The sequence below is a fragment of the Panthera onca genome, chromosome A2, assembly GCF_046562875.1.
Source record: "Panthera onca isolate mPanOnc1 chromosome A2, mPanOnc1 haplotype 2, whole genome shotgun sequence".
NCBI lineage: Eukaryota > Metazoa > Chordata > Mammalia > Carnivora > Felidae > Panthera > Panthera onca.
In genome coordinates, this window is record NC_138340.1 from 120,961,703 (window position 1) to 120,989,576 (window position 27,874).

At 44.5% G+C, this 27,874-nt stretch overlaps 1 protein-coding gene and 1 long non-coding RNA gene across 7 annotated transcripts; one reads left to right on the forward strand and one right to left on the reverse strand.

Annotated features, from left to right (window-relative positions):
- On the reverse strand, positions 1-21,009 carry LOC132679330 (uncharacterized). 3 transcript variants are annotated; one of them, XR_009610092.3, is made up of 7 exons: positions 20,921-21,009; positions 16,004-16,079; positions 13,891-14,072; positions 12,206-12,355; positions 9,606-9,735; positions 1,737-1,836; positions 1-1,114 (listed from the first exon to the last, which is right to left on the reverse strand). It is a non-coding gene; the product is annotated as an uncharacterized LOC132679330 (long non-coding RNA). The 3 variants fall into 3 exon arrangements; XR_009610091.3 differs by having other exon boundaries at positions 1-1,836; XR_009610093.3 differs by lacking the exon at positions 20,921-21,009 and adding an exon at positions 20,469-20,598 and having other exon boundaries at positions 1-1,836.
- Positions 20,638-26,384, forward strand: PRR15 (proline rich 15). Of its 4 annotated transcripts, none has more exons than XM_060632804.3 (2): positions 20,638-21,200; positions 22,925-26,384. In XM_060632804.3, the coding sequence occupies exon 2, from the start codon at positions 23,032-23,034 to the stop codon at positions 23,419-23,421; it is 390 nt and encodes a 129-aa protein (XP_060488787.1). In that variant the 5' UTR covers positions 20,638-21,200; positions 22,925-23,031; the 3' UTR covers positions 23,422-26,384. The 4 variants fall into 4 exon arrangements, with proteins under 4 accessions (XP_060488787.1, XP_060488790.1, XP_060488789.1 ...); XM_060632807.3 differs by having other exon boundaries at positions 20,638-20,745; XM_060632806.3 differs by lacking the exon at positions 20,638-21,200 and adding an exon at positions 21,554-22,183.
- The last annotated feature ends 1,490 nt before the right edge of the window (positions 26,385-27,874 follow it).

Consider the following 27,874-nt stretch of genomic DNA (forward strand, 5'->3'; position numbering starts at 1 on the left):
ACGTCCCACTGAGTCCCCACCCTGTTGCCCACCCCTCTTCCAGTGTCCACTCTGGAGGGCCTGCTTGGGATTCTAATGCTCTGCCTTCACTGTCCCTAAGACCTGTTGCATTTATGTTTTTCATTAAAAGACGTAGGGTTTATGGGTGCCTGGGTGGCTCAGTCGGTTGAGCATCTAACTTTGGCTCAGGTCATGATCTCACAGTTTGTGGGTTCGAGCTCCGCATCAGGCTCTGTGCTGACAGCTTAGCCTGGAGCCTGCTTCAGATCCTCTCCTTCTCTCTCTGCCCCTCCCCCGCTCACGCTTTGTCTCACTCTGTTTCTCAAAAATAAATAAATGTAAAAAAAAAATTAATTAAAAAAAAAAAGATGTAGGGTTTAGAGCAAATCCCCCCTAGGTCATCCTCAGGAGAACAGAACAAGAGTTTCTGAGCCAGAAAGACCTGAGTTTGAATCCTAGATCTGTCTGTTCTCAGCTGCATGTGACCTTGGGAATGCGTTTGCTCATCTGAAAAACTGGGCAAAATGTTCTGGCTGTGACATCTTAGATGAAATGACCTAAAGCCATTAGTAACAGTTATTTCTTATTATTATCATTATTAAGAGTGATGACTTCACAGGGAAAGAGCTATAACCTAGGGTGGGAAGGCAGAAGCAGGAGAAGAAAAGGGTTTGTCCCAGGTTAAATCCAAGTTCGAGTAGTAATAAGGGATATTATAACAGGGCTCTATACTATGTAATGAGGGTCACCTGACTCCTTTTCTTGACTGTGATTACAACACCCGATCCCCTCTCCCTTGCTTTAGTCTGAAGCTTGCTCGCCCACATTTATCTCCCCCACCATCTGGCAGCCTGGCATGGCTCCTCTTACCCAGCTTGAAATTCCTGCCATTGGAATAACTCTAGTAGTGATCACCTGAGAGGAGGCAGCACTGTTTCCAGAAACCCACTGCTGTCTACAAGTGGGTTGTGGGAGGCGCGACAGGGGCAGAGTGGGTGGAAGAAGATCATTCTCAGGAGGGGAGAAGACCCCTTCTCTTTCTCCCATTAACATAAATGGGCACCTGGTCTCCAGAACTGGGAGGGGGCTGGTGCTGAATTTCAAGGATAGCAGTCTGGAGGGCAGAGACAGGGAGGAGAGGACAGCATAGGGCAGTCGCATACCACACGGTTCGAGCATTGCCTGGGCTGTCCTGATTCCTACTAAAAACCCAACTCTGGTTTTAAAAATGTTCATTAATTTTCAACAAATATTTATCAAGCATTTATTAATGGGCCAGACACTGAATACTTGGAGGCAGGGAAGAGGCTTATCTCACTGGAAGAATTAAATAAGTTTAGTCTGGCTAGAGAGAGAAAGCTGGTCATGTTGAAGATTTGGTACTCTGACCTCAGGGAAATCGGTGCCATTTTTTTTTTTTTTGAATAAACTTAATTTTGGAATAGTTTTACATTTACAGAAAAGTTGCAGAGGTACCACAGAGAGTGCCTGTGTACTCCTGACCCACTTTCCCCTAATGTTAACGTCTTATGTAACCACCGTCCATTAATCAAAACTAAGAAACCGACACTGGCACACTACTATTAACTCCAGACTTTATTCAGATTTCATGGGTTTTCCACCAATATCCTTTTCCTGTCCTGGGATATGGTCCAGAGCGCCCCACTGCATTGGCATTAATGGGTTGTAAGGGACAGATGACAGAATCTAGTTTACATTTTTAAAAGATCACTTACCTGACCGTGGATCCATCGGAGAACACGTAGGCAGACTGGGGTAGTGAAGGTTGATGTCGTTAGATGTTCTCCTTGTCATGCAGGACTGCGGGGATGTAGCCTGCATCGGGTGGTAGAAAGGCAGAGACAGCTAGAATAGTCATCTTGAGGAGGCAGAGTTGAAAAGGTTTGGTTACAGGTTGGATTAAAGAATCAAGGATGATTCTTGGGGGGCTGAATTTGACAACCGGACAGGATTTACAGAAAAGAGCACAGAGGAGCTGGCGGTCTACAGGAGGGGTGGGGAAAGAATAGGGAAGATGGCGAGGTCTACTTTGGACATGGTGAAATAGAGATCACTGTGAAATTTCCAAGCAGAGATGTTTCAATGGCAATGACAGGGACAGATCCCAGCTAGAGACACGGATCTGGGAGGTAACAACTGAAACCATGGGAGTGAATGAAAGTACTCAAGGATACAGAACAGAGAAATAGGTGACAGTCCCCATTCGGAGTTCTGTGGAGCACCAACATTCAGGAAAGAGAGGAGCAGGCAAGTGAAGTCTGTTTTAATGTAGTAAAATAAAGAGGGTCTCAGAGTGCAGTTCAGAAAGACACTCTCCCTTGTATTCAGGTTTGTTCCACAATGTCCTAAATCCATTTCTTTGTCCCACTTAGATTTTTTTGCTACATGCAAGGTACCACATTCAACCCTGTGCATTGGAGGAGTTGCTTAGTTATTCTGTAAATGCAAATGAGCTGGCGTCATTTTGCTTTTCTAAGTTGGTTGAAAGATGTTGTCATACTCACAGACCTCCTTCACTGCCTTCCTGCAGTTTGTACAAAGTGCTCATCCAGCAGGCATCACAAAGTACCTCGACTGTGTGTATGTCTGTCTCCACTGAAATACAAACTCCCTGAGATCGGGAGTCGAGGATCCCACTTGGCCAATCAGGCACCCTCCTGCACAGCCTGCAAGTCTCCACGCAGGCTCCCCTGGCTGAGACCTCCCCTAGCTTCCCCAGACAGAGAACAGAGCAGATACCAGCCATAAATATGTGGAAGCACAGGAAGTTTAGAGAACTGCAGATTTGGATTTAACCAGAACACAAAGTGTGAAGGAAGAGGAGGGGAGTGAGATTAAACAAGCAGGACTGTGCCAGGAAACAAAGAACCTTGCAAGCCAAGCATAAGCCAAACTCAGAAAAGTCTGTCTAGGGACACAAGAAAGACCAGAAGACATTAAGAGTAGGAATATGGGAGCTAATCAGGAAACAGAGGCATTGCCCGTGTGGCTTGGCTCCCCAGAGGAGGGATGGAGAAGAGTCATGGATAGGAGAGAGATTTAAGAGGTTGTTAGGACCCACTGATTTGATGCCAGAATTGAAAGGAAGGAAAGTGTCACAAATGTTACCCTCCATGTCTGGTTTTTGCAACTAAATGAATATTTAAGGAAGATACGAGAATATGAGAAAGGGAGCAGGTTCAGCAGGGGAAAATCATGGGCTCAGTTTGCAGGATGCACTATGATGCTAATAGTTCACCCATGTGGAAATGTCCAGTAGGCAGTTGGACAGGTGGTTTTGGAGCTCAAGAAAGGGGGATGAACTGGTAGATATGACCTGGTCAGATTGCGTGGCCAGTTGAAGCAAAGAGAACCAATAGTAGGTCCTGACTAAGAACAAAATCCAAGGGGCAGGCAGAACTAGAGAACATCGAAAGGAAGGTCAGGAATGGCCAGAAGAGGAAGGTGAGGGTCAGAGCCTAAGATGAAAGGGAAAGACAGAACGTCAGGGACAGACAGAGAGGCCATCAGGGTCAAATGCTGTTCCAGGATAAGTTAATGAATCCCCTTTGGATATGGCAACTAAGGAGTCCCCGGTAACTTAACATAAGACTTTTCAATGGGACAATGCAGTGAAAGGCAACTTGCTGAACCTTACACAGTGAATGGGGGTGAAGAATGAAAATAACACCTACAGTCAGAAAAACAGACCAAGTTCTCTTTCCATGGGCTTGTGCACGTCCTATGTATGATAAATCATCTATGGGAGCACATTTTTTCATTGTCGCCAAAAAAATTATTACCTTAACATACTTTCCTGAAAAATTATATACTTCAAAATCTTCATAAAGAATTAAGCGAGTATTACTGGAACAGATTTTTGGTCACTCCAGTTACCAAGCATGAAACTTGTTTTGTTTTGCCTACATCTTAATTTGTAAAATGGGTATAATCCTGGTTTTGTTCTAGTTCCCTAATCTGAAAATGGGCATAATAACATAATATCTGCTCTCCCCTCCCTATCAGAGTGGTTCTAAGGATCCACTGAGATCCTGAATGTGAAAACAGAAGGCTCACTATAAACTGTATGGCAATGTACAAATGTTAATTACCGTACACAGGACCATGGTTCCAAAACCAATCCCCTGCCAGGCGGGGCAAGCTCACGTTAGTTCATTAACTGGCAGGGCTAAAGGATGTGGAGGCATGGGATGGAGTGGAACATTCCTGTCAGGGGCAACATGGGGCTGCAAGAATCAGAGATGCAGGCCAAACAGCCCCTCAAGGAAAGACTTGTAAGACCCCAAAGTCCATGAGGTTCCAGAGGACTTTCCACACCCATAGACCAAGGTCCCCCCGAGCCTCACCCCCGTAACCATTGAACCAACTCTATCTCTAATAAAATATTATCTAAACTGAAAGATTCCTGAGGGCAGAAATCTGCTCAACTTTGCTCACCACTCTACTCCAGCCCCCAACTGGCACGGTACCTTGCATACAACAGGCACTCCAACCTTTTTGAAATTAGTGGCAAAATCCTTCCACAAATCCTCAAATGTCCTATAATATTTTGGTGCAATGGAGGAAGGGGTAACTCCAGAAGCAGAAGAATCTGCAAATGCATTTTGATGGGCTTTTGTCCACCATTTGGAGCTCTGCCTAATATCTGAAACTTTTAATTACTGAAGCTTGCCAATTATCCTTAACTCACCTAGTTTTTACCATAGTCTTTCTTCTTTCTGGTACGAATGATTAAGCATCAAAATAATTCAGTTTGGAGAATCTGAAGATCTAAGTCTCTAACTCAATTGTGGGTTATACAGCAAGTGATAGCTCTATTGGGCTAGGATCGAGTACAGTGTAGACTAGAAGAAGGTCAGGTGCTGGATCCCCATGTCCCCCGTGGTTACATCCAAGCGTTACCACTTTCTGAGAGTGTAACTTAGGAAAGTTATTTTACTGATTAAGCCTGTTTTCCTTGTCATTATAATGACCTAATATCAGTACCTCTTCCATGAAGTTTATGAGGCTTAAGATAATCTATATACAGCATTCAATACAGTAATTGGGGCTCAGAGTAGGGACACAAATGTTTGTCTAGAAACTCAAGAGCTTAGGGAAACTCTTACAAGAATGCTTAGACCATCGGTATTCTTTCATCTATGCTATCAGGCATCACCACTTACTGCTGCCTAGCAAATTAGAGTTAAGGAGTTTTACCCATTTACCGCCCGGTGGGTTTTTAAAGCCAAGCCACACCTGGCCCATGGTGGGATGTGGTGGAAAGGCAGCACGGTAGCCCTGCAAGAGCCCTGGATTTAGAGCCACAAGACCTGGCTCGGTCACAGATCAAGGCTTTTCACATTTCTGAGCCTCAGGTTTCTCCCCTTTGAAACGTGAAAACTAATGCCTGCCTGCTTGGCCCGCCAACCTCACGGGGTTATCGCTGAGGCCAGATGGCGTGGGAGCAGGTGTGGGGGTGCCGTCACACACCTTTCCACCACTAGGTCAGCTACGGCTGCTGCTGCCCCCGAGTGCTCCCCCTGGAGCCCCGCCGACCGTCCTGCGGCTTCAGGTCTCCGCTTACTTGGCTTCTCAGTTGCTGGCCCAACGGACCTCCCCTTTCTTCTCAAACCCCTCTCTCTCTCTCTCTCTCTCTCTCGGCTGCTGGGACACCACCCACACCCCCACATCCTCTGCTAGATGCCTCTGCCTGTTGTCCTTCCATACCTGTCCAAATCCCCTGGCACGCTCACCAATGCTGTTTCTTGCCCTACTTTATCCACAGGCGATCACAACCTCTCTGGCTCTGAATGCTATCTGTCAACAAATAAAATAATCCCTAAGATTCAATAAGCTACCCAGTGCCCTGTAACAGATCCCTTCTGCTAAAACCAGCTAGCACGTGACCTACTGCCCACAGCCAAGAGTCCTGATGAACACTCCAGGACTCCACCACTCCGCTCTTTAAAATTTTCACATCTACCGTATTTGCACTGCATCAGGAGAATTTAAAACTTCAGAATGATGTGTACAATATAGTCCTTCAACAATTCTACATTACTCTGGGGCGCCTGGCGGGGGGGGGGGGGGGCTCAGTCGGTTGACTTCGACTTCAGCTCAGGTCATGATCTCGGGGTCCGTGAGTTCGAGCCCCGTGTCGGGCTCTGTGCTGACAGCTCAGAGCCTGGAGCCTGTTTCGGATTCTGTGTCTCCCTCTCTCTGACCCTCCCCCATTGATGCTCTGTCTCTGTCTCAAAAATAAATAATGAGAGAAAGAGAGAGACAGAGTGTGAGCAGGGGAGGGGCAGAGAGAGAGGGAGACACAGAATCCGAAGCAGGCTCCAGGCTCTGAGCTGTCAGCACAGAGCCCGACACGGGGCTCGAACTCATGGACCCCGAGATCATGACCTGAGCTGAAGTCGAAGTTCAGTTGTTCGGTTGACCTTTGAGTTCGGTTGACTTCGACTTCAGCTCAGGTCATGATCTCGGGGTCCATGAGTTCGAGCCCCACGTCGGGCTCTGTGCTGACAGCTCAGAGCCTGGAGCCTGCTTCGGATTCTGTGTCTCCCTCTCTCTCTGCCCCTCCCCTGCTCACACTCTGTCTCTCTCTTTCTCTCATTATTTATTTTTGAGACAGAGAGAGACAGAGCATCAATGGGGGAGGGTCAGAGAGAGGGAGACACAGAATCCGAAACAGGCTCCAGGCTCTGAGCTGTCAGCACAGAGCCCGACGCGGGGCTCGAACTCACGGACCGCGAGATCATGACCTGAGCCGAAGTCAGCTGCTTAACCGACTGAGCCACCCAGGCGCACCCCCAAAAAAAATTTTTTTTAAAAACCACAATTCTATACATTACTCAGGGCTCATCACGATAAGGGTACTCTTAATCCCCTTCGCCTATTTCACCCATGCGCCCCGCCCTTTCAACCTCTCCTCTGGTAGCAGTCTGTTCTCTGTATTTAAGAGTCTGGTTTTTTGTCTCTTCTTTGCTTGTTTTGTTTCTTAAATTCCACATGTGAGTGAAATCATATGGTTCTTGCCTTTTTCTGACTGGCTTATTTCACATAACATCATACCCTCTAGATCCGTCCCTGTTGTTGCAAATGGCAAGATTTCATTCTTTTTTATGCCTTCATTTTGTATATATGCCACATCTTTTTTATCCACTCATCTGTTGATGGACACTTAGGACACTTCCATAATTTGGCTATTATACCTAATGCTGCAACCAACACAGGGGTGCATGTATCTTTTCAAATTAGTGTTTTTGTATTCTTTGGATAAACACTCAGTAATGGAATTACCGTATCATAGGATAATCCTATTTTTAATTTTTTGAGGACCCTCCATAGTGTTTTCCACAGAGGCTACCTATATACTTTTCGGAAAACTTTTATCTAGTCATACCCGGTACGCTATTTAGTATGGTGCCTTAAAGAACGGTGCATTAGCTCACTCTTTGATTCCGTAGAATCTTATGTCCAGCTTTACATGTGACATTGAAATCGTCTATAATTGTCTTTGCCTAAACAGTCCTTATTCAGTTTGTCTCGTAAGTAGAGTGACACTGCATTCTCTATTCTTCTTGTCTCTGGAAGCATCTGAATAGGATTGGTAGTTAGGGTTGGTTTCAGCTACAAGTAGTGGAGGACCCAAATTACAATAGATTAAACAAGGTAGAAGCTTATTTCTTGCTCATTTAAAATTCCGGGGCCGGGGGGGGGGGGGGAAGCTATGGGTCTAATATGGTAGTTTCATACTCACTGGGGTCCCGGGTTCCTTCTGTCTGGCTGTTCCAGTGGGGATCTCCCAGTGCTTCCTTCACAAACCACTGCCTCCTCCTACAGGCTTCATTAAACTCTGCACAGGCCTGGCTTCCAAAGGACGGCCCTCCCCCAATATCCGTCTCTGCTGCTGGGATCACCCAACCTGGCTTGGGTCCCGTGCACGTCTAAGCCTTCCTGGGGTCCCGCTTGGCTCACAGTAATGCATGTACGTCTTCCACTCATTGATAGCAGCTCCGTCAGTCCCCCACCACAGTCCTCTCCTTTTGCCTTTAGCATGAAAATAATTTTAAGTCCCCAGACTCTAGGGGACACACATAAAGCTCTCAGAGGGGTTCTGTGAACCAATCCCCACCTCCCACCCCCGCCCCGCAAAGCTTAGGCTTTCCTTCACCAAAGAACATTCTTACAGTACTCAAAAACTCTCTAAAAAGAAATCTTGTAAGCGTCTTGCTCAATCCTCTATATCCCCCCCATATTTAACCCCCAAGGTGGGCGGTAAACTAAGGGTCACAAAAAAATGTCATACTCTTAGCATTCTCTGCACCTTCGGGCTATGAGCTATTGTGCTCAGTCTTTGGGGCCTTGTTTGAAGCTTGGTGACAAGAAAAGTCTCATTTAAAATCCTTAACATACATATATATATATATATATATATATATATGTTTTTTTATGGTTTTTTTTTTTGAGAGAGAGAGAGAGACAGAGTGTGAGTGGGGGAGGGGTAGAGAGAGAGGGAGACAGAATCTGAAGTAGGCTCCAGGCTCTGAGCTGTCAGTGCAGAGCATGACGTGGGGCTTGAACTCACAGACTGCGAGATCATGACCTGAGCCGAAGGGACGCCCAATGGACTGAGCCACCCAGGCACCCCTGTAACATATATTTTTTAAATAAAGATGTATTATTCTGGCAATCAGGAAGAAAAAAAGTAGGTTCTGAAAATAAATATTTAGGCAGTTTACAATAGACTATCTAGCTGTAGGAAATGAACAGAAGTGCAGACTCACCTGATAGATTATTATGTATTGGCCAAGGCTATCAGATCATTCCATTTGTTCCAGAAAACCAAACGGAAAAATAATACAACGCCTATCAACAGTGGATTTCTTAAATGACTCATGGTATTGCCACATAATAGGTACCAAACATTAAAAGGAATATGTTTCTATATTAACTTGGAAATGGTTCACAGTATGCCGACTTTGAAATAGTTCTCAATATTGTGTAATGAAAGAAAATACAGGTTATGACCCTATAACTATTGTTTAAAAGTCTACCCAGTGCGTCTGGCTCATGCAGCACGAAGGAGTAGGCTAACACCGTCATCCTCGACTCCTCCATTTTTCTTGCCCACTACCAGCAGAATAGCAGTGAAGCCTATTGGCTTTACACACCCATAAACACCTCAGAATTCAGCCTTTTCTGCCCTTGCCTGCCCCCCACCAAGCTCCCAGAAGTCAATCCCAACACAGCAAACAGAGGGATCCTGTGAAAATACAAGTGAGATCTGGTCCCCACACTGCCTAGAACCTTCCAGTGCTTCCTCATATCACTCATAATAAAATCCAGCCTTCACAGTGGCACACGAGGCTTCCGTACATGACTTACCTGAATTCCTCTCAGTGCTCTGATCACCTCTCCGGCTACTAACGCCTACACTCAACTACATTTCAGACTCCAACACCCTGGGCACACTCCTGCCTTGGAGAGTCTTGGCAGTGGCTCTTCCTTCTGCCCCAATTATCCACCTGGTTCCCTCCATTTCCACCTTCAGGTCGGTTGATCAAAGGGGTTGGGCACACACCACCATGCCTCACCTGGAATGGCCTGGAACTCATGGTGAGAAGGATTAGCAGGAACAGGGTCACCTTCTTCAAGTACTCAGTAGACAGCCATCTTGAGCAGGGGTCTAGATGACCATTCCAAAGAGGCTGAGCTGCAAGACACCTTTTAATAGGGAAAAGGTGAGAGCGGCCTTGCAGGAGAGGAATGAAATTTTTAGATTCAAGGTCCAGCTTGCCCAAATCTTGGACTTCTTGTAGGCCCCTGGTCCCATGAGAAATTGAGTCATGGCAAAGTCCCTCCCACTGCAGGAGAGAGAAGGAGCCCAGGAGCCATCAACCCGACAGTCCTGCTTTTCACTCCACTGGACGGAGTTTAACTTTTTAAACTTAAGTTTAACTTTAAACTTTTTATTTTGAAATAACTAAAAGCTAAGAAGAAAGTATAAAGAGTCCAAAGTATCATTCGCTCTTCTTCCCCAATGGTGACATCTTATAGAACTGTAGTACATTACCAAAACCAGGAAACTGACCAGTTAAAAGACTACAGACCCTATTCAGTTTCCACAAGCGTCTAAGCCTACATTCATAGTCACATATGCATGGATGTGAATGTTGTTGTATGCAATTTTACCCCATGTACAGATTTGGGTAACCACCACCACAATCAGGATACAATCTATTACCACAAACTTCTTCCCATGGTCTCTTTGTACCCATGCCCACCCCTACCCCACTCCCCATCCACGTCCCCTGCAAATATCTGTTCTCCAGATCTATAATTTTTGAGAATGTTATATAAATGGTATCAAATAGTACGTAACTTTTTTTGACATTGGCTGTTTTCACTCAGCACAACTTTCTGGAGATACATCTAAGTGGCTGCGTGTATCAAGAGTCAGTTCCATTTTGAGGTTCCTCAAAAAATTAAAAATGGAACCACCCTGTGACCCAGCAATTGCACTACTAGGTATTTATCCAAGGGATACAGGTGTGCTGTTTTGAAGGGGCACGTGCACCCCCATGTTTATAGCAGCACTATCGACAATAGCCAAAGTATGGAAAGAGCCCAAATGCCCATTGATGGATGAATGGATAAAGAAGATGTGGTGTGTGTGTGTATATATATATATACAAATACACACACATGCACACACATATGTAAATATACATATATGTGTATATATACACATATATACACATGTGTATATATACACATATACACATATATACACATGTGTATATATGTGTATGTGTGTATATGTGTATATACATATATATGTGTATATATACACATATATACGTATATACACATATATACATATACATGTATATGTATACATAGACACGTGTATACATATACGTGTCTATGTATACATACACACGTGTATACATATACGTGTGTATGTATACATACACACATGTATATGTATACATACATATGCATATATATGTATACATATACATATATATCGCTAATACTCCCATCATTCATATATATACATATACATATATACATATACATACGTATATATACATATATATGTATATGTATATATATGAATGATGGGAGTATTAGCGATCAAAAGGACTGAAATCTTGTCATCTGCAACAACGTGGATGGAACCAGAGTGTATTACACTAAGACAAATTAGTCAAAGACAAATATCATATGACTTCACTCATATGTGGAATTTAAGATACAAAACAGATGAACATAAGGGAAGCGAAAATAACAAAAACAGGGAGGGGGACAAAACATAAGAGACTCTTATTTTTTTTCTTTTTCTAAATATAATCTATTGTCAAGATAGCTAGGCTACAGTGTATACAGTGTGCTTTTGGTTTCGGGAGTAGATTCCCAAAAAAGAGACTCTTAAATATGGAGAACAAACTGAGGGTTGCTGGAGGGGTTGTGGGGGTGGGGGGATGGGCTAAATGCGCAAGGGGCATTAAGAAGGACCCTTGTTGGAATGAGCACTGGGTGTTACATGTAGGGGATGAATCACTGGATTCTACTCCTGAAATCATTATTGCACTACGTGCTTGGATGTGAATTTTAAAAAATAAAATTAAAAAAAAGAGTTGGTTCCATTTTTATTGCTGAGACGTATTCCATGGTATGGCATTCCCATGGTTTTACCATTCACCCAAATGAAGGACATCTGGATTGTTTCCAGTTTGGGGCTATTATGAACAAAGCCATATGAACACTCATGTACAGGTTTGTATGTGAATGCATGTTTTCACTTCTTCGAGATAAATGCCCAGGAATGCAACCGCCGGCTCATGTTTGCATGTTTAGCTTTTTAAGGAACCACAGAACTGTTTTCCAGAGAAGCTGAGCCATTTTACATTCTATTACCGCCAAACGTTTTCTTGTGGCCTTTGTAAATCTCTCTCCCATCTCCCTCCCTATCCACCTCTACCTCTGTCCCCGTACAGTATGTTGCATTTCCTAGAGTTTTAGATAAATGAAATCATATATGGTATGTATACTTTTTGGTCTGGCTTCTTTCCCTCAGCATCGTTATTCTCAGATTCATCCAAGTTGTAGCATGCCTATAGGTCAATTCATTCTATTGTTAAGCAGTAGTCTATAGTAAGGATAGGCCACAGGCTGTTTATACATTTACCTATTGATGGACAGTTGAGTTGTTTGTTTGTTTCTTTCTTTCTTTGTTTCTTCCTTCTTTCCTTCCTTCCTCTTTCTTTCTTTCTTTCCTTCCTTCCTCTTTCTTTCTTTCTTTTCTTTTCTTTCTTTCTTTTGGCTATTACCAATAAAGCTGTTATAAACATGCAAAAAAAAGAAAAAAAAGTGATTCCATTTCTCCACATTCTGACCAGCATTTGGTGTTACCATTATTTTCTATGTTAAGCATTCTGGCAAGTGCCTGTTGGTATCTCATTGTGGTTTTAATTTGCATTTCGCTCATGGTTAATGATGCTGAACATCTTTTCATGTGCTCATCTGTTATCTGTAACTCCAGTTGAGTGAAACATCCATTCACATCTCTTGCTCATTTTATAATTGTATTTGTTTACTGGTGAATTTTGAGAGTCTCTTATATATGGTAGGTGTAAAACCTTTGTCAGGTATGTGGTTTGCAAATATTTTCCCCTAGTCTATAGCTTGTCTTCAGCTCCTCTTAACAGGATCTTTTCCAGAACAAAAGGGTTTTTTGGGTTTTTTTTAGTTCTGATGAAGTCCAATTTAGCAATTTTTTATTTGATAGATCATGCTTTAAGCCATGTCTGAGAATCCTTCACCTACCCCTATATCACAGAGGTTCTATCTTTTATTCTAAAAGTTGTATCGTTTTACATTTAAAATCCGTGATCCATTTTGAATTAATTATAGTGCCATGGTTAAGGAAAAGTTTGCTTTGTTCCTTTGCACAAAGGAACTCTCCAGAATAAGGGTAAAAGGAGGTCCCAGGTGGATAGCCGTGTGCAAGTCACGGAGGATAAACAGCCCAGACTGGAACCGTGTGATGAAAGAGACAGCCACACTGGGGACTGCCACCACCCAGCCCTCTGCTGCAGCACCTTGTGCAACAAGAAAGGGGGAGGCTCAAATCTAGGAAATGCAGAATCCGACTCAAGGCATTCCCAGGAAGAAGCTAAGCAGCAGGCCAGAGAGAGAGAGAGAGAGCAGTCCATAAGGAAGGAGAAGGAAGTGTCTGGGAGTAATACTTGGGGGAAAACTAAAATGGAGCACATATATATTGGTTTGACTGAACTTGTAGAAAAGTGTACCGAGAAGCTATTGGAAGGTGTAAGAAAGAACTCGAAAGAGGACCAGTTGAAAGAGGGGAAGAGGGTCATTATTAACTTCAGGAAAAGAAAAAAAGAAAGCAAATATAGTGATCTGTACACTATAATGCTCAGTCTGAACAATATTTATACAGGCACAATAATATAAACATGGAACAGTCAACTGAACAAAGGCTGTAATATGACTCTAGTGGGAAAACTGGAGGGGGAAGCAGAAGGCAAGGTATACGAGAACCAAATCCTCAAAGACCAGAGTAGGTAATTAAAGGAGAACGTCTAATATTGATAAATCAAAGGCAAGTCTAATACACATTTTTAACCTGCGTGTGCATACATTGCTTTCATAAAATAAAAACTAATTTTTGAAAACAAGTAGTGCCATGTTGTCTAACACAGCAGAGACGTGATGCTCTCGTTCTTTCCCTCCTTTGGGCACAATTCGCTGATGCAGGTTATGTATTAAGATTCCAGGAACTAATGGGGCAGCACATGTGAAACCTATTCCTTGGCTTGCGCCCTAGCCACAGTCTGCTAGTGACCTTACTTCCAAGGATTTTGTCTTATGATTTGTTAATCCTTTTCTGGTAACATTGCTTCCAAGCTCAACTGAGTACACTTCCTCCTTAACTACAGGTAATGCAATTTCAGTGCAGACTGGATAAAGAGCATTCTTGAATCGCATGCAAAAAAACTTCTGCTTGATTTGATTTCATCATTAAGTTGTTCCTGAAGAAAAGTCAGATTCATAGCAAATTGTTGTGTATTAAATACTCTCCAGTAAATTTTAACTTTATGTTCTTGCAGGGAAAAAACTGACCCCAACCAACAACAATGACAGTGCTCTCTTAAGACTCTCTATCATTATTTTCAAAAAGCCCTTGGAAGTGATTGACTTGTACAGTTTGTTCGCATAATTTTCCCACACAGCCAATGAAAGAAATTAGTCAAGGAGAAACTAACATTTACTGAGTGCCTATTATGTGTCAGGCACTGTGCTAGGGACTTTGACAAATGTATTGTCTACTTTAATCTTGGCGACCTCCCAGAGAAGTGGTATTATCCCCCACTTTACATTTAAGGAAACCAGAGCCTAAAGATATTAAGTAATTTTCCCAAAGCCACACAGTTGTAATTCAAACCAACCATCAAGTCTTTTCACAAGAAATGTATGTAATTACAATTCCCAGCATTAATTTGAGCTTTGAGTGCTCTGTGATTCCATAGGGTTTTAATATTTAAACAGCCACATATGATTTAGCATTGTTCCAAGTAGGAAACTGAGAAGACACTGACCTCATCAGAATTTTTAAAGTATGACGATCTCTTTTGATATAACGGTTGTGAAACCAACAAATGTTTATTGATCTAATGATTAATTAAAAGGCAATATGAGATTCAAATAGCTACATGAGAAGAACACTGTATTAGGGACAGAGTAACAAAAACTAAATCTAAATAACTCCACCTCTTAAAAGTCTTGTGACCTTGAGCAAATTGCTTCAGCTTTCTATGATAAAACTGTCAGACTTACAGTAGCTATCTCTCTCAGGGTTCTTCTACCATTAAAAAAAGTGAAAAGAATACGATTCACTTTTGGATAAGCCCACAGTAAAGTGAAAAGCACATAGTAAGAATTTTAAATTTGGCATTGTTATAAAAGGTTTATAGCTGCAGCTGAAGCAATTTCTCCCACTATGTAAATGAAATTACATCAAATAGAAAAACCTAAATGTTCATTAAGAATGTACAGGGTGGGGCGCCTGAGTGGCTCAGTTGGTTGAGCGTCCAACTTCGGCTCAAGTCACGATCTTGCAGTCTGTGAGCTCGAGCCCCGCTTCAGGTTCTGTGCTGACAGCTCAGAGCCTGGAGCCTGCTTCTGATTCTGTGTCTCCCTCTCTCTCTCTGCCCCTCCCCTGCTCATGCTCCGTCAAAAATAAATAAACATTAAAAAAAAAAAAAATGTAGAGTGTGAGGGGCACCCAGGTGGCCCAGTGGGTTAAGCATCTGACTTGGGCTCAGGTCATGATCTCATCGTTTGTGAGTTTGAGCCCCACGCAGGGCTCCCGTGCTGGTGGCCTGGAGCCTGCTTCAGATTCTCTGTCTCCCTCTCCCTCTGCCCCTCCTCTGCTCTGTCTCTCTCTCTCTCAAAAATAAACATTAATTTTTTTTTTTTTTAAAAAGAATGTACAGTGGGAGATTTACCTGTGGTTACACACGAGCAGAGTTGAACACCAAAACTTTGGTGACCTCCCCTGACAGACTAACACTGATAAAAGCAGCTATTTCTTGGAGTTTTCTAACTATGTAAGTTTGACATTGGCCTTGATGCAGGTAGGGAAACCAAAGGATTCACTTCCTGCATTATATTACCCTCCCATTAGATATCCGCCTTCTACCTCTACACACGTGACGTAGCAAACGGACACACTGACAAACACAAAAGAGAAAATATAAGCTGGCAAACGGAGCATAACCAAACGCACCCCTTGAAACGAGAAATTAACAACTGCAGATAGGAGGCCGCCTTTTAAACGAGCTGGTTTACCCCAGCTCTGACCCGGAACCAGGTGGCCAGCCAGAGAACATTACCTTGGATGGGAACACGTGACTTTGCATTTCCATCGACGATGTCCTAACAAACAATAAAGTTGAATTACCTTTGTTTCCGGAGTCAGGACGTGCCGTGGAGACTGGTTTCGAGATGCCGTGTCCTCTGGATCACTCATTTATTCGCTAAATACAATATTGAATAAAATCTCAGCAGCCGTCCTCTGCTATTACGTTATTCCGCCCCCTCCACGTCTCCCCGCCTAATGTATCTCCTTCGTAGGGCTGAGACAGGATAGTATTCCTTCCAGTTTCGTAACAACAAACACAAAAACCTATCAGATAATTTGGTCCACTTACTGTACCCGCATCTCAGAATTAAAATCTGGCTATTATTACATGTAATGACAGACTGAAATTTTAGGTCATTGCCATTTTCATCACATTTCTTTTTATAAGCCAGTCATATTATAACAAAGCATTTATACTTATGCATCAGATGGTCATTTATTCAAGAATATTGAAGAACTGTTATCTCCAGGTAGCATGCCACGTCCTAAGGATTCATTAATGACATGTCTTAGCACTCATGGAGAGCCACACCCCAGAGTGATTAGTTAGGTCCCTGGACTCTCAAGTCAATTTCCCTGGGGTCAAATGCCAGCTCTTATACCAACCAGCTGGGTGACCTTGGACAAGTAACCTAAGTTCTTAGTGTCTCAGTTACCTTAATAATAACATAACAGTGCCCATTTCACAGGGCTTTTAGGATTAAATAAGTTAATATTTATAAAGCAGAACTGTACCTCATCAATAGGAAGTGTTATGATCATTATATAAAACATCATTCAATAAAATGGAATTCACTTTCTAGTGAGGCAGTCAATAAACAAGAAAATTATAGCTAATCGTGGGACAAACACCAAACAAACAATTTACACTCTTAATTAAAACACACCCATTCCTGTCACTGGCAGGCTAGGTTATTTGGATGAACTCCCCTGATGAAAACAATTGGGAATCAACACAATTTCAGTTTCTGAGAGCCTCCTGGAACCAATGGAGGGATTATAAAGCATCGGGCTCACCCAAAGAGCCATACCCTCAGGCCTCGGACTGCTTAGAAGTAAGTTGTACCCCACCCCCCTTCCCACCCTCCACAGGTCTGCAAGGACAATTAAGTTGCTTTAGAACAGAAATGGTCTGGAGTTTAGGAGAATAATGAGTGGATTTGTTCCCGGAGGGTGTGGCCATGGGCGGGTGCTCACATACATCTCGTTTTCATTGTCCCACACTCCTCAAGCCATGAATGTAGTGTATATAAAGTGATCATGTGTGGTAGTGCCCCTGAACTCTTGAAAATCCTTTCTAGAGTAAGTTAACTTTGCTATAGGCCTTAAATCTTCATACAGTTGGTTTTTTTGTTTGTTTGTTTTTAAGGAAAAGGAGTAAAATACAATGACATCCAAGAATATGAAGAAACACATCAGCAAGTAGGGGCAGGAAGTTAGGAAGAGTCAGCTGGTCTTGCTTGAACTTCAGAGAGGCTGCACTGTACAAATCAGCCTTGCTCAGGTCAAGTGTAAAACCAAAATGATTAGTAGTATTTTGTCACTTGCAATTTGTGTACTTGTACACACACATTCATGTTAACCTGATGTGGGTTGGGGATGTGATGCTATAAAAAGCAGATCCCAGATTCAGGCATGGGTGTAATGCTCAGTCATGAAGTTTATAAACTAAATCCAGCAACACGATGTGAAAACACAGAAAGGAGAAAAGGAATATCAAACGACCCATACATTGATGACAAGAAAGGAAAAGGCCACTGGAGATCAGCGTCTAATTTGCAAAGAATGGAAGCATCTATAAAAGAGAGGAATAAAGGAAGGGAGGAGAGGAAGGAATGGAAAAGACGAAAAGAGTAAATGTAAAAATAGGTGCAAAAAAAAATAGAAAGACTAACCCTCCAACGTTAACTATAGGTATCCCTGGGTGAAAAGAATATAAATGAGCTTTATTTTCTTCATTTTGATTAGCTGTGCTTCTTAAATTCTCTCATCATGTGTTTTCTATTGCCCAGTTCCCACTATAAATGCTTTAAAAGAAAATAATCTATTTCCCAGTCTCCAAAGAAACGCCAGGTTTAACCTTGAAAGTTCTTATTTTAATTTCTAGTATGCAAATCTTGCCCTCTAGGAATTCATTCTCTTTTGCCTTTGAGTGTTATCATTTATTGCACTTAAAAGTGCACCTAAGAGGCCAGTGAATTAGGAAGGGAGGAAGGGAGGGAGGAAGGGAGGGAGAAAGGGAGGGAGGAAGGGAGGGAGGGAGGAAGACAGGGAGGAAGGGGGGGAGGAAGGAGGGGAGGAAGGGGGGGAGGAAGGAGGGGAGGAAGGGGGGGGGGAGGAAGGGGGGAGGAAGGGGGGGGGAGGAAGGAAGGAAAGAGGGAAGGAAAGAAATGTCCTAATTCAAACTATCTACACATTTAAAAAAATAAAATATGACAAGAAAAAATATTATTAAGAAATGTAAGCACTGCCCAATCTAAGCATATTTAAATTCTGTAACATTAAAAGCCACCTGCTATTCACTGGATAAATCAACTTTTCAATGTAGGTGGCTTACTTCTATAAACTTTCCCATCACTTAAACATTTCACTAAATCCTCCTTCAGTGAAGAACTTTTCAGATTGGTCAGAAAAAAATGTGGCCATACTACTTTTTTTCCCCTTTGAACAATATATTTTTCTATAACTCTGATAGATTGTATCAAAGGAAAACACTTTTGGCTGCTAGTAACAGGAAACTGTATTTAAATCTGTGATGAAATCATAGGAATATATATTATCTCACTCAACTTGTAGTCTGGAGGCAGATGGTTCCAGGGTTCTTTCAGGGGCTCATCAATATCATCAAGACCCAGACACTTTTCACACTCCCATGCCATCATCCTTAGCATGTTGGTTTGTATTCCCATGCCTGTTGACTCACTGTTACAATATGGCTGCTGCAACACCAGACATCATATCCTCATGCTGTGCTTAAATGTAAAAATCAAGGGTACAGCAAAAGATTTTCTTCTCTCAGAAAGCTCTGTCCTTTATCCAGGGAGGAAACATTCCCAGACATCTTCCTTATGGCCCCATAAGTCAGAACTGGATGGGTACTCCTAATTACCAGAGGCTGTGAAAGTATCTATGGTTTAAGCCTTCCTCCTTGATCCAGTGTCTTCATCTGTGATGGAATGGCACTATGAGGACTTGTCCTGTCCTCGCCTCCCAGTGGGTGGCCTGTCTTTGTTCCAGTCCTGGTGCGCTAATTCAAAGTTTACTCTCTAAAACTAATCGCAACAAATAAGTGAAATTACACCACTTTCAAATACACAGTTGTGCATATCATTTAAACATCCACGAATGCTAAATTAAGAAATTAATGATATAAAATATTCATTTTATATTTCATGCATTAAAATACTCTATAAAAAATTCTTTCCACTAATTCTACATTTTAAGCTGAGACAGGCATCATGTCTTTCACTATTTTTAGGCTTCAGAAAGTCCTAGGCGCGCCTGGGTGGCTCAGTTGGTTAAGCATCCGACTTCAGCTCAGGTCATGATCTCACAGTCTGTGAGTTCGAGCCCCGTGTCAGGCTCTGTGCTGACAGCTCAGAGCCTGGAGCCTGCTTCAGATTCTGTGTCTCCCTCTCTCTCTGCCCCTCCCCCGCTCATGCTCTGTCTTTCTCTGTGTCAAAAATAAACATTAAAAAAAAAAAAGTCCTAGAACAATGATGCTCAGATGTCAGTTGCTCTATGCCCACTCCTTCCGTAGAGTTATTCATGACATCAAGGAACATCAAAATAGTTCTTTGAAAAAGAAGAGCATCCTGCAAGATGAAGCAGGTTGGAATTCTGCTTTCATTAGTGAAAATGGCCTATGGCAACTCCTTTCTACCCAATCAATAAAAAGCACGCATATGTTCCCAGGAGCACAAGCCTGAACCTGGCCGAAATCCACTGGTTCACATCCTCTAGTGGCTCAGGGCTGCACTGGTACTCCCCAGGTGGAATGCCTGTCCACTGGACCTCCAAACTTAAGGGAAGGAAATTCACATCTTCACTAAGTCCCTTAAGGGCCCAAGACTGGCAGGCTGTGGTCTCACGTGCTAGTTAAGACCCTGGGAACTGGAGTCACACCTCCTGGGTTCAAATCCGGCTTTGCAACTTACCAGGCATGCAACTTTGAGCAACCATTTACCTTTCAGTGCTAGGGTCTCCTCGCCTGTCAAATGAGGAAACAACAGCACCTACATACTTGGGTTCCTGTAAGGAGTAAATGAGTTACCCCCAGAGAGCGCTGGAAACCGCGCCTGGCAGGCACACAGAGAACTTGTTAATATTACGCCTTTCAACTAAGGGTGCCTGCAACTCTGCAACATTTTGCCTGGATATGAAACAGTTCCTGTGAATTACAAAACTGGACCCCTGGGAATTGAGTGGCCATGGCTGGGGACCCGGAGAGAAAGAGAAAAAAGAAATCAGGGCAGGGGAGAGGAAAAGCTGCGGCAACATTTACCCTGCGGATCCCACCTACAGCCTCGGTCTCCTCTACTGTTTCTTCTTCTTCCAGAAGGAGTCCGGCCGGCGTGCGGCGCAGCTCAGCCTTTCTCCAATCAGACACCCCAAGGCCGGCGCCACGTACGTGACCTGATCCAATCTCCTGCCCTGGAGGGCGGGAACGCAAAGTTCCTACCTGCACCTGCGGCAGCTGTGGCCGCCTCCTGGGTTGGTGTTCCCCCCCGCCCCCTTCCCGAGGGTTCTGGTTTCTCGAATACTTGGCGAATGACCAGCAGGTGGGCAGACAGATGTCTTTCCCGTGCAAAGGACCGACGTGTAGGAAGGTTCAGTACACCAGAGTGAGCAGCCGAGGTCCCATCTCCCGCGGCTGCCGGGGAGTCGCTAGCAGGGAAGAGGGAGGCGCGCGAGAATGAAAGGCTACTAACCGGGAGAGCCTATCTGGGTATTCACCTGGGGCAGTGAGCCTGGCACCTGTTCCGCCGCGGGGCCCTCACGCCGGAGCCAAGCGCGCTGCGAGCCCAGAACTGCCGCCACCGCTGCGCCGAACAGAAGTTGGAAGCGCCAGGGGAGACGAGCAGCAGCAATCGGCTTAGCTGGACTGAAGACATTTCGGCAGGCACACCTTCCAGAAAAAAAGCCCGACCTCCCCAGGTTGTCCCAAGCGCACCTCCTCCGTTCTCTTGGAGGTGTGGTCGGCTCAGAGTCTTGGGATCTTCAGAAGCCCGAACAGGTGAGCAATCAGGGTGGTTTTGCCTCCGCCAAGACAGAGCTCATTCCAAGGTGTCAACCTGGGGTGCTACCCCGGCTCCGGAGAGGTTTCGAGCCACAGGCGCTCTGCGTAAATTTGCGTAATTTGCAGTGTTTTCCTTGCGCAATTAGTGCTGAGCCTTTCCGCGCACACGTCGGTTGTGGAAAAGAGAATGTTAGGGTAGAAGACAGAAGGCAGCCATCGGCACACCCCACCACCTATGAATAACTTGGGGTGCTTCGCTGATCCGTAAAATACAGGGAGCAGGAGGTTTGCAGACCCAACTGCAAACCGTGCCCTGGGGAGACGGTGCCTATTTAGGGGAAGAACCTTTGGCGGTTTCATCTTCTATTGTTTTGAAGTCGTGGCCCGAGTGTGCCCTCGGGGCATCCTGGGGAGGAGCCGGGGCCCGGGTCTCTGCTGCGGAGGCCGCTGCGCCGCCTCGCGTAGGCGCTCAAACTTTCCCGGCGGTTCCGAGAGCAGAACTTTTCCAACAACAAACACCGCTCAAGTTTTGCTCCCCGGCGCGCCGGCAACTCCCGCGAGCACCAGGCGCGTGGGCTGGGACGGAGCCCAGAGGAAACCTGGAAATGCTCCCGGGCGCAAGCGAACCCTGCGCGTTCGTACAGTTAGTGCCGAGCGCGGAAGGCGCGCACAGGTGTCTCGCTCCCCATATTAGCACCTTAAGTGCTAATAAACAGTCTTTTCGGGCCGCAGTGCGCTGCTTTAAAAGCTGGGGAGAAGCAGATGGGTTTGGAGTTCCTGATTGCGCGCAGCAGGTTTCTCTCCTTTGGAGGAAGGAATTGCGCAAAAAAGAACAGACGCCTTTAATTTGTAACTAAAAATTTGAAGAGTTGCGCTGCCTGGTACAAAGTCGGTGCATATGTTGATACAGAACTAAAAAGAAGAGGACATTTGCCGCTTGGCCTCATCTCAACCATCGGCTGGGGTGGCTTCGAAGAGACGTAAGATTGGTGTCCGGGGAATAAAAGGAAGCGTGGGACCGCGGTTTTCAAGGGAAATTAAGTCTAGACCAGTTTCTCTGAAAGCGGCAAGGCAGAAGTTCTGTCAAAAGCAGAATTTAAAAGAAACAACACATCCTGAGCTTTTCCCTCGCTCTTATCGGCATGTAAATTCCCCCCCTCCCTCCAAAAAATCACATCGAAGAGGATTCTGGGACAGAAGTCTATGGAAAAACACCTTTAAGGGAAATTTCGGAACTGTTGACAGGAGTCTAATATTCAGTGCTCACCCATAGCACACCCCCTTCCGAGCGCCCTCCGCTCAGGTGCTCATCCAAGAGGAGGCCCCGCGGGGCCGAGCTGGGTCACTTTGGGGCGTCCCTCTACAATCAGGGTAACAGGCCAGGCCAGCTTCCTCTCGGGCCGGCTTAATCCGCATGCCCGGGAACCTCCCCCGGCGGCCCCCGCGCAGACCACCGCACCGGCCCTGGAGGCCAGGCGAGGGTTGAGGCGGGGAGTGCCAAGGTGTCTGGAGACCAGATGGTGGCGCCCTGGAGGCCACCACTCCTCCGCCCGCGCCCCCGGGGACGCGGCGGTGCCCTCGGAGGGCCGCGTAGCTCCCGGCCTGCGGGTGCTCGGACCCGGGCCGATCCGGGGACGGGCGGAGCGAGGGGAGGAAGTAGGGTTGGGGGCACGTGACTTGGACAAACCCATAACCACGTTCTGTTTGCTTCCCGGGTACAGGCCGCCGCCTAGGCTCCCACCCCGTAGCCTGCTTTCCTGCCGCGGACCGCCGGCCCCACCGGGAAAGAGGGCCCTTCCCCACCTGCCGCGCCCCGCGCCGCCCGGCCATGGCCGACAGCGGCGGCACGGGCAGCTCTGGGTCCTGGTGGAAATCGCTAACCAACAGCAGAAAGAAAAGCAAGGAAGCCGCGGCAGGGGCGCAGCCTCCCGCCCAGCCTGCCCCCGGGGAGCCCGCGCCGCCCGCGCCACCCAGCGCCGACTGGACTGGCAGCTCCCGGGAGAATCAGCACCCCAATCTCCTTGGGGGCGCCGGCGAGCCCCACAAGCCGGACAAGTTGTGCGGGGAGAAGTCAGGCAGCAGCCGCCGCAATTTGAAGATCTCGCGCTCCGGCCGCTTTAAGGAGAAGAGGAAAGTGCGCGCCACTCTGCTCCCCGAAGGAGTCCGGTCCCCTGAGGAGGCGGGCTTCCCTGGTGACCCCCGCGACGACAAGCAATAGCCACAGCGCTGCGGGACTGTCTTTCTCCCCATCACTCCTCCCTACCCTAGCCCGAGAATTGCGGCCCGCCCCAGTACCTGGTTCTAATCCCACCAACTTCTGAGTATTCACACAAGGCCTCCACGATTTTAATTTCCTGGAAATTGAAGTGTCGGTTAAGTTTTCAATATTTCATGGCTCGAGGAGGCACTGAATATGTATTTGTGGTAAGCGAAGATACCTGCCACAGAGGAAGTTGGCATAATCCTTTTTTTCCCCCAAGAGTGGCCCCTTGTGCCACCTGGGGAGTGAGAAGGGTACTTCTCTGAGTGGGTCACTCAACTGGAACTGCACAGCCCCTCCAACGAGGAAGCAGTGCTCCGATTCAGGACTCGCTGTTGGAGAGCAAATGACACTGCTGTTTTTAACGCCAGAGAAATGCACTTTAGAAGTACTTGTGTAGACTCGTACCTAAGGGAAGGGCTGAGAGGGAGCAGGAAGCATTCTTAGGTAGAAGCATTAGAAGTAAGGCAAGATTGCTTTTAATGTTGAACTACAAAACTGTACTGCCTGTTTTAGTGTGGACCATTAAACCTGCTGCACCCTAAGCCTTAAGGTGACATTTGTGTTTTTTCCATTGCAAGACTGAAGTCTGTCATACTTAAAAGCAGGCATACGAAATCCAAAGTGACAGAGTTAATCATTTGCCACACAGTATAACAGCTACTCCTGGAAAGCTAGGGGAGGGGCACGTTTCTCAGAACTAGCAACACCCCGACTGGCACCAGTTAGCCGGATGTCTCTATTTACTAATTAAATTTGAGGAAGGGAAGGGGAAGTACTAAATAATTCTTCCTAAATTCTCTTTGTTACTTCGGTACATCTTCAGACAGTAGAGTAACTCACAATGCTAGTAGTAATTCTTTTTTGTATTGTTAACCATACTAACAATTCTCTGAAAATCCTTAAACAAATGGACTGGACCCTTAGTTTGTGCAAAGCCGTCTTCTTTTCCCACCCCTTTGCTGCAAAAGCTTACTTTAGTCTGATTTATGCATTTATCTAGTTTCAAAGCCTTTAGATGTACTAATCTGAAGATTCTGAACAAAAATCCACCTGTTTGCTTTTGTTATGAACTTCAAGAAAAGGAGTAAATGAATACCGCTTGCTTTCAGCAAATTACAAGGAGTTATTGTAGTGGTTAAGGGCCACTGGGCTCTTTCCACCACAATTCAGTTCATTTATAAACATCCAGAAATACATAGGGAAATTGTAGTGGTCAAAGTGTGTGTGTGTGTATAGTTTAGATAATTACAAGCAAGAACTTGATTGGAGCTTCTAAATGTGTTCTATAGAAAGAGGCAGATTTTTGTTTCTCTCAAATTAGTAATTTATAAAATACCAAAACATGTTCATTGGCTAAAGAGATTGAGCAATGAAACCTGATGAAAATGGCTAACCTCATGAATCAAGCTTGGGTACCAGCACAATAATAGAGTTTACCACTTGATATATGAGTTTCCACATACCAAAGATTACTCCAAAGGAAATTTTTTATATGAGGATTATGAACGCCTTACATTAAAAGAGAGAATGTTTGAGCTTTTTTTTTTTTTTTTTTTAATCTTGAAAAGACTTTTTTGCTGTGTATTTAGAACTGGGAATAGGTAACCAAAGAGTCATCAGGGTGAGCCTCCTGGATGAGGAAGACTTCAAATCTGTTTTAAGTGGGCCTCCCCTCTCTGATGCAAAAGAGGCAGAGGAGAGCATGCTGGGGAGATTCATGGTAAGAAGGGACACGTGGGCTTGACAGATCACTGGGAGTAAAGCAAGTAGAAACTGTCAAATAAAGCCTTGGAACACCCTCATAAAGCATTTTGATTTCACTTTGTAGAAAGTAGTCAAAGTTAGAATGAGCATCCCAAATAGTTTTCCCCTCCCAGGAGGACCAATAGATTAGGACTATACCCATTCACAAAATTAAGCCTGCAATTGCATAATTTAAAAATTTTACACTCATTCTTTCATCCATAGTTTTATTGTTTTAAAAAACATTTTTTCTTCTTAAGAACTTTTGCGTTCGCAAAACATTGGCATCTTCCCAGGTTCTGCATCTAGCTTGGGATCCCATCCAAGTCTAGAATTGCTGCAGATAATCAATAGCAGACCTATAGCATGGATCTTATCAGCATGGTATCTTTACCTCGCTGTTCTGGAAGAATCGAAAACCATGCTAATGGCAGTTATGACAGCGAATGCAATTCACAATCTATGGTTGCGGTTTGTAATTACAGAGTTTTCAAGCAGTCCTAATTATGCAGTGGGAGGAATGCACTGATTTAATCCCAACTCAGTGAAATCAGAAACCAGGCAAAATTGGTGGGATAAAAAGATCATGGGTAAGATGAGATAATTTGACAAAGTGTCTTACTGGGATTTATACGCTTTACAGATGATTAATTACATTCTCATATATACAGACAAAAATTTTTTTTAAACCTCATGATAATGTATAGTAAATCAAGGGAAGGTGTTGAATTAAATTTGGAGTTAATTAGATTAGAGACTTTTGCTTTCTTTAAACCCCTTTACAAATGAAATTTCAACCACAAGTTTGGAAACCATTAAAAAAATGTTAATACCACGCTTCCAAATGATATGGGGGGAAAGGGACAAAAATCTAGTTGTGTGTTTGCTAAATTCTTTCACAACCATGATAGTTATATGCACAGGATGGTTTTCTCCTCTGCGACTCTCCTTGCAAAGTCGGTAGCCAAGCAGTGACTCATATCATCGGTCACCTGAACGTCCCTTTGTGTTCATGCTTTCATTGTTCAGCGCATTCTGACTTGCATCTCGAGAGCGGAGATTCTGTTTTGTATATGCAGTCAGGATTTTCTGCTTCAGTATGACACTGGGAAGTATTTATTGTGCTTTGAAACATAATGTGAACTCAGCAAGCCTGATTTTGCCACATCCTTAGAAAGAAACTGTAAACCCAATGAACAGTAGCATTGGCTAAAGCATTGTCAAAAATCACACTCCTGAGATATTCAGAAGAAAAATTTTGGTGCCTTCAAATAATAAATAAATAAAAATATACACAGAAATAATTTCAAAGAAAGTGAACCAGAAAGGAATAACTCAGAGTGGGATAATAATATCCAATGACCACCGGACCCTTTTATGAGGAAAAGAGAGCAAGATTTTTACTTCTCCCTGGCTGAGTAGTGTCAGCCACACTAGAAACTAACACACAAAAAGCTGGCCTGATAGATCCAGTAAGGGAAACTGATCTTTTCAAAATCTATTTCAGGGGCACCTTGGTGGCTCAGTTGGTTAAGTGTTTGACTTCAGTTCAGGTTGTGATCTCACGGTTTGTGAGTTCAAGCCCTGCATCGGGCTCTGGTGCTGACAGCTCAGAGCCTGGAGCCTGCTTTGGATTCTATGTGTGTCTCTCTCTACCCCTCCCCTGCTCATGCTCTGTCTCTCTCTCTCTCTCAAAAATAAATAAACATTTAAAAAATTGTTTTAAATCTATTTAAAAATAATAATAAAAGTCCATTTTATTCTTGGAGTGTTTTATTATAATTATACAGAAATGTAGGAGATTCTTTCTTGGGATAAGCTCAAGTGTATCTCCATGGTAAGTAGAAAGTGGGACGAGAGATATTTTATCCCTTTCCAGTGTCAACATACAAGTACCTTAGACTAGAAACAAGTGTGCAGCCCCAGGCAAACTTTGTCACTGATGAGCAGGGTGGCCATTAGGTATTTTTCTTCCCACCTCTTCTCTGTATTCCCGCACCCCATTCTCACTTGCCTCAGAGCCATGGCACATGCATTCCCATTAAGCTCAGAGTTGAAGAAGAAGGGGTACCAGGAGGCACAGAGGCCTTCCCTGGCCTCCTGCAGGCATGGCATATTCACAACCACTTTGTCAAAAGATGGCCCTGCAGACTGGGAATTTGGGAAGAATAGCATTCGCGATAAGAGAAGATTATCACTAAGGAGATAGGACATAAGGAAACAGCACAGGCCTTCCCTAGCAGAGGACAGCTGACCATTTGTACAGAAATGGAAACAGCTATAGACCACAAGAAATAAGACAGAACGCATAAGCAATCCTTCTGGGTATTCAAAGCAAGGGAATCAGCTGTGCTTCCAAACTGAACTGTGCTACAGAGGACAAAATCATGGGCTCATAATTGCCATGTCAGAGTTGTTGATAAACCTCATGCAATGAAAAGATCCATGAGGGAGAAAACACTGATCAGAGGAGGAGCTAAGGTGGCAGAACAGCATGGAAGTTATTTTCTGTGTCTGGCATTGATGAAATACAGCCAGATCAACACTAAACCATCCTGCACACCTAGAAAACTGATCTGAGGATTCACACAACAATCTGCACAACCTGAACCACAGAATTCAGCAGGTACATGGCACGGAGAGGTGAACTGGGGGAGAGAGAAGC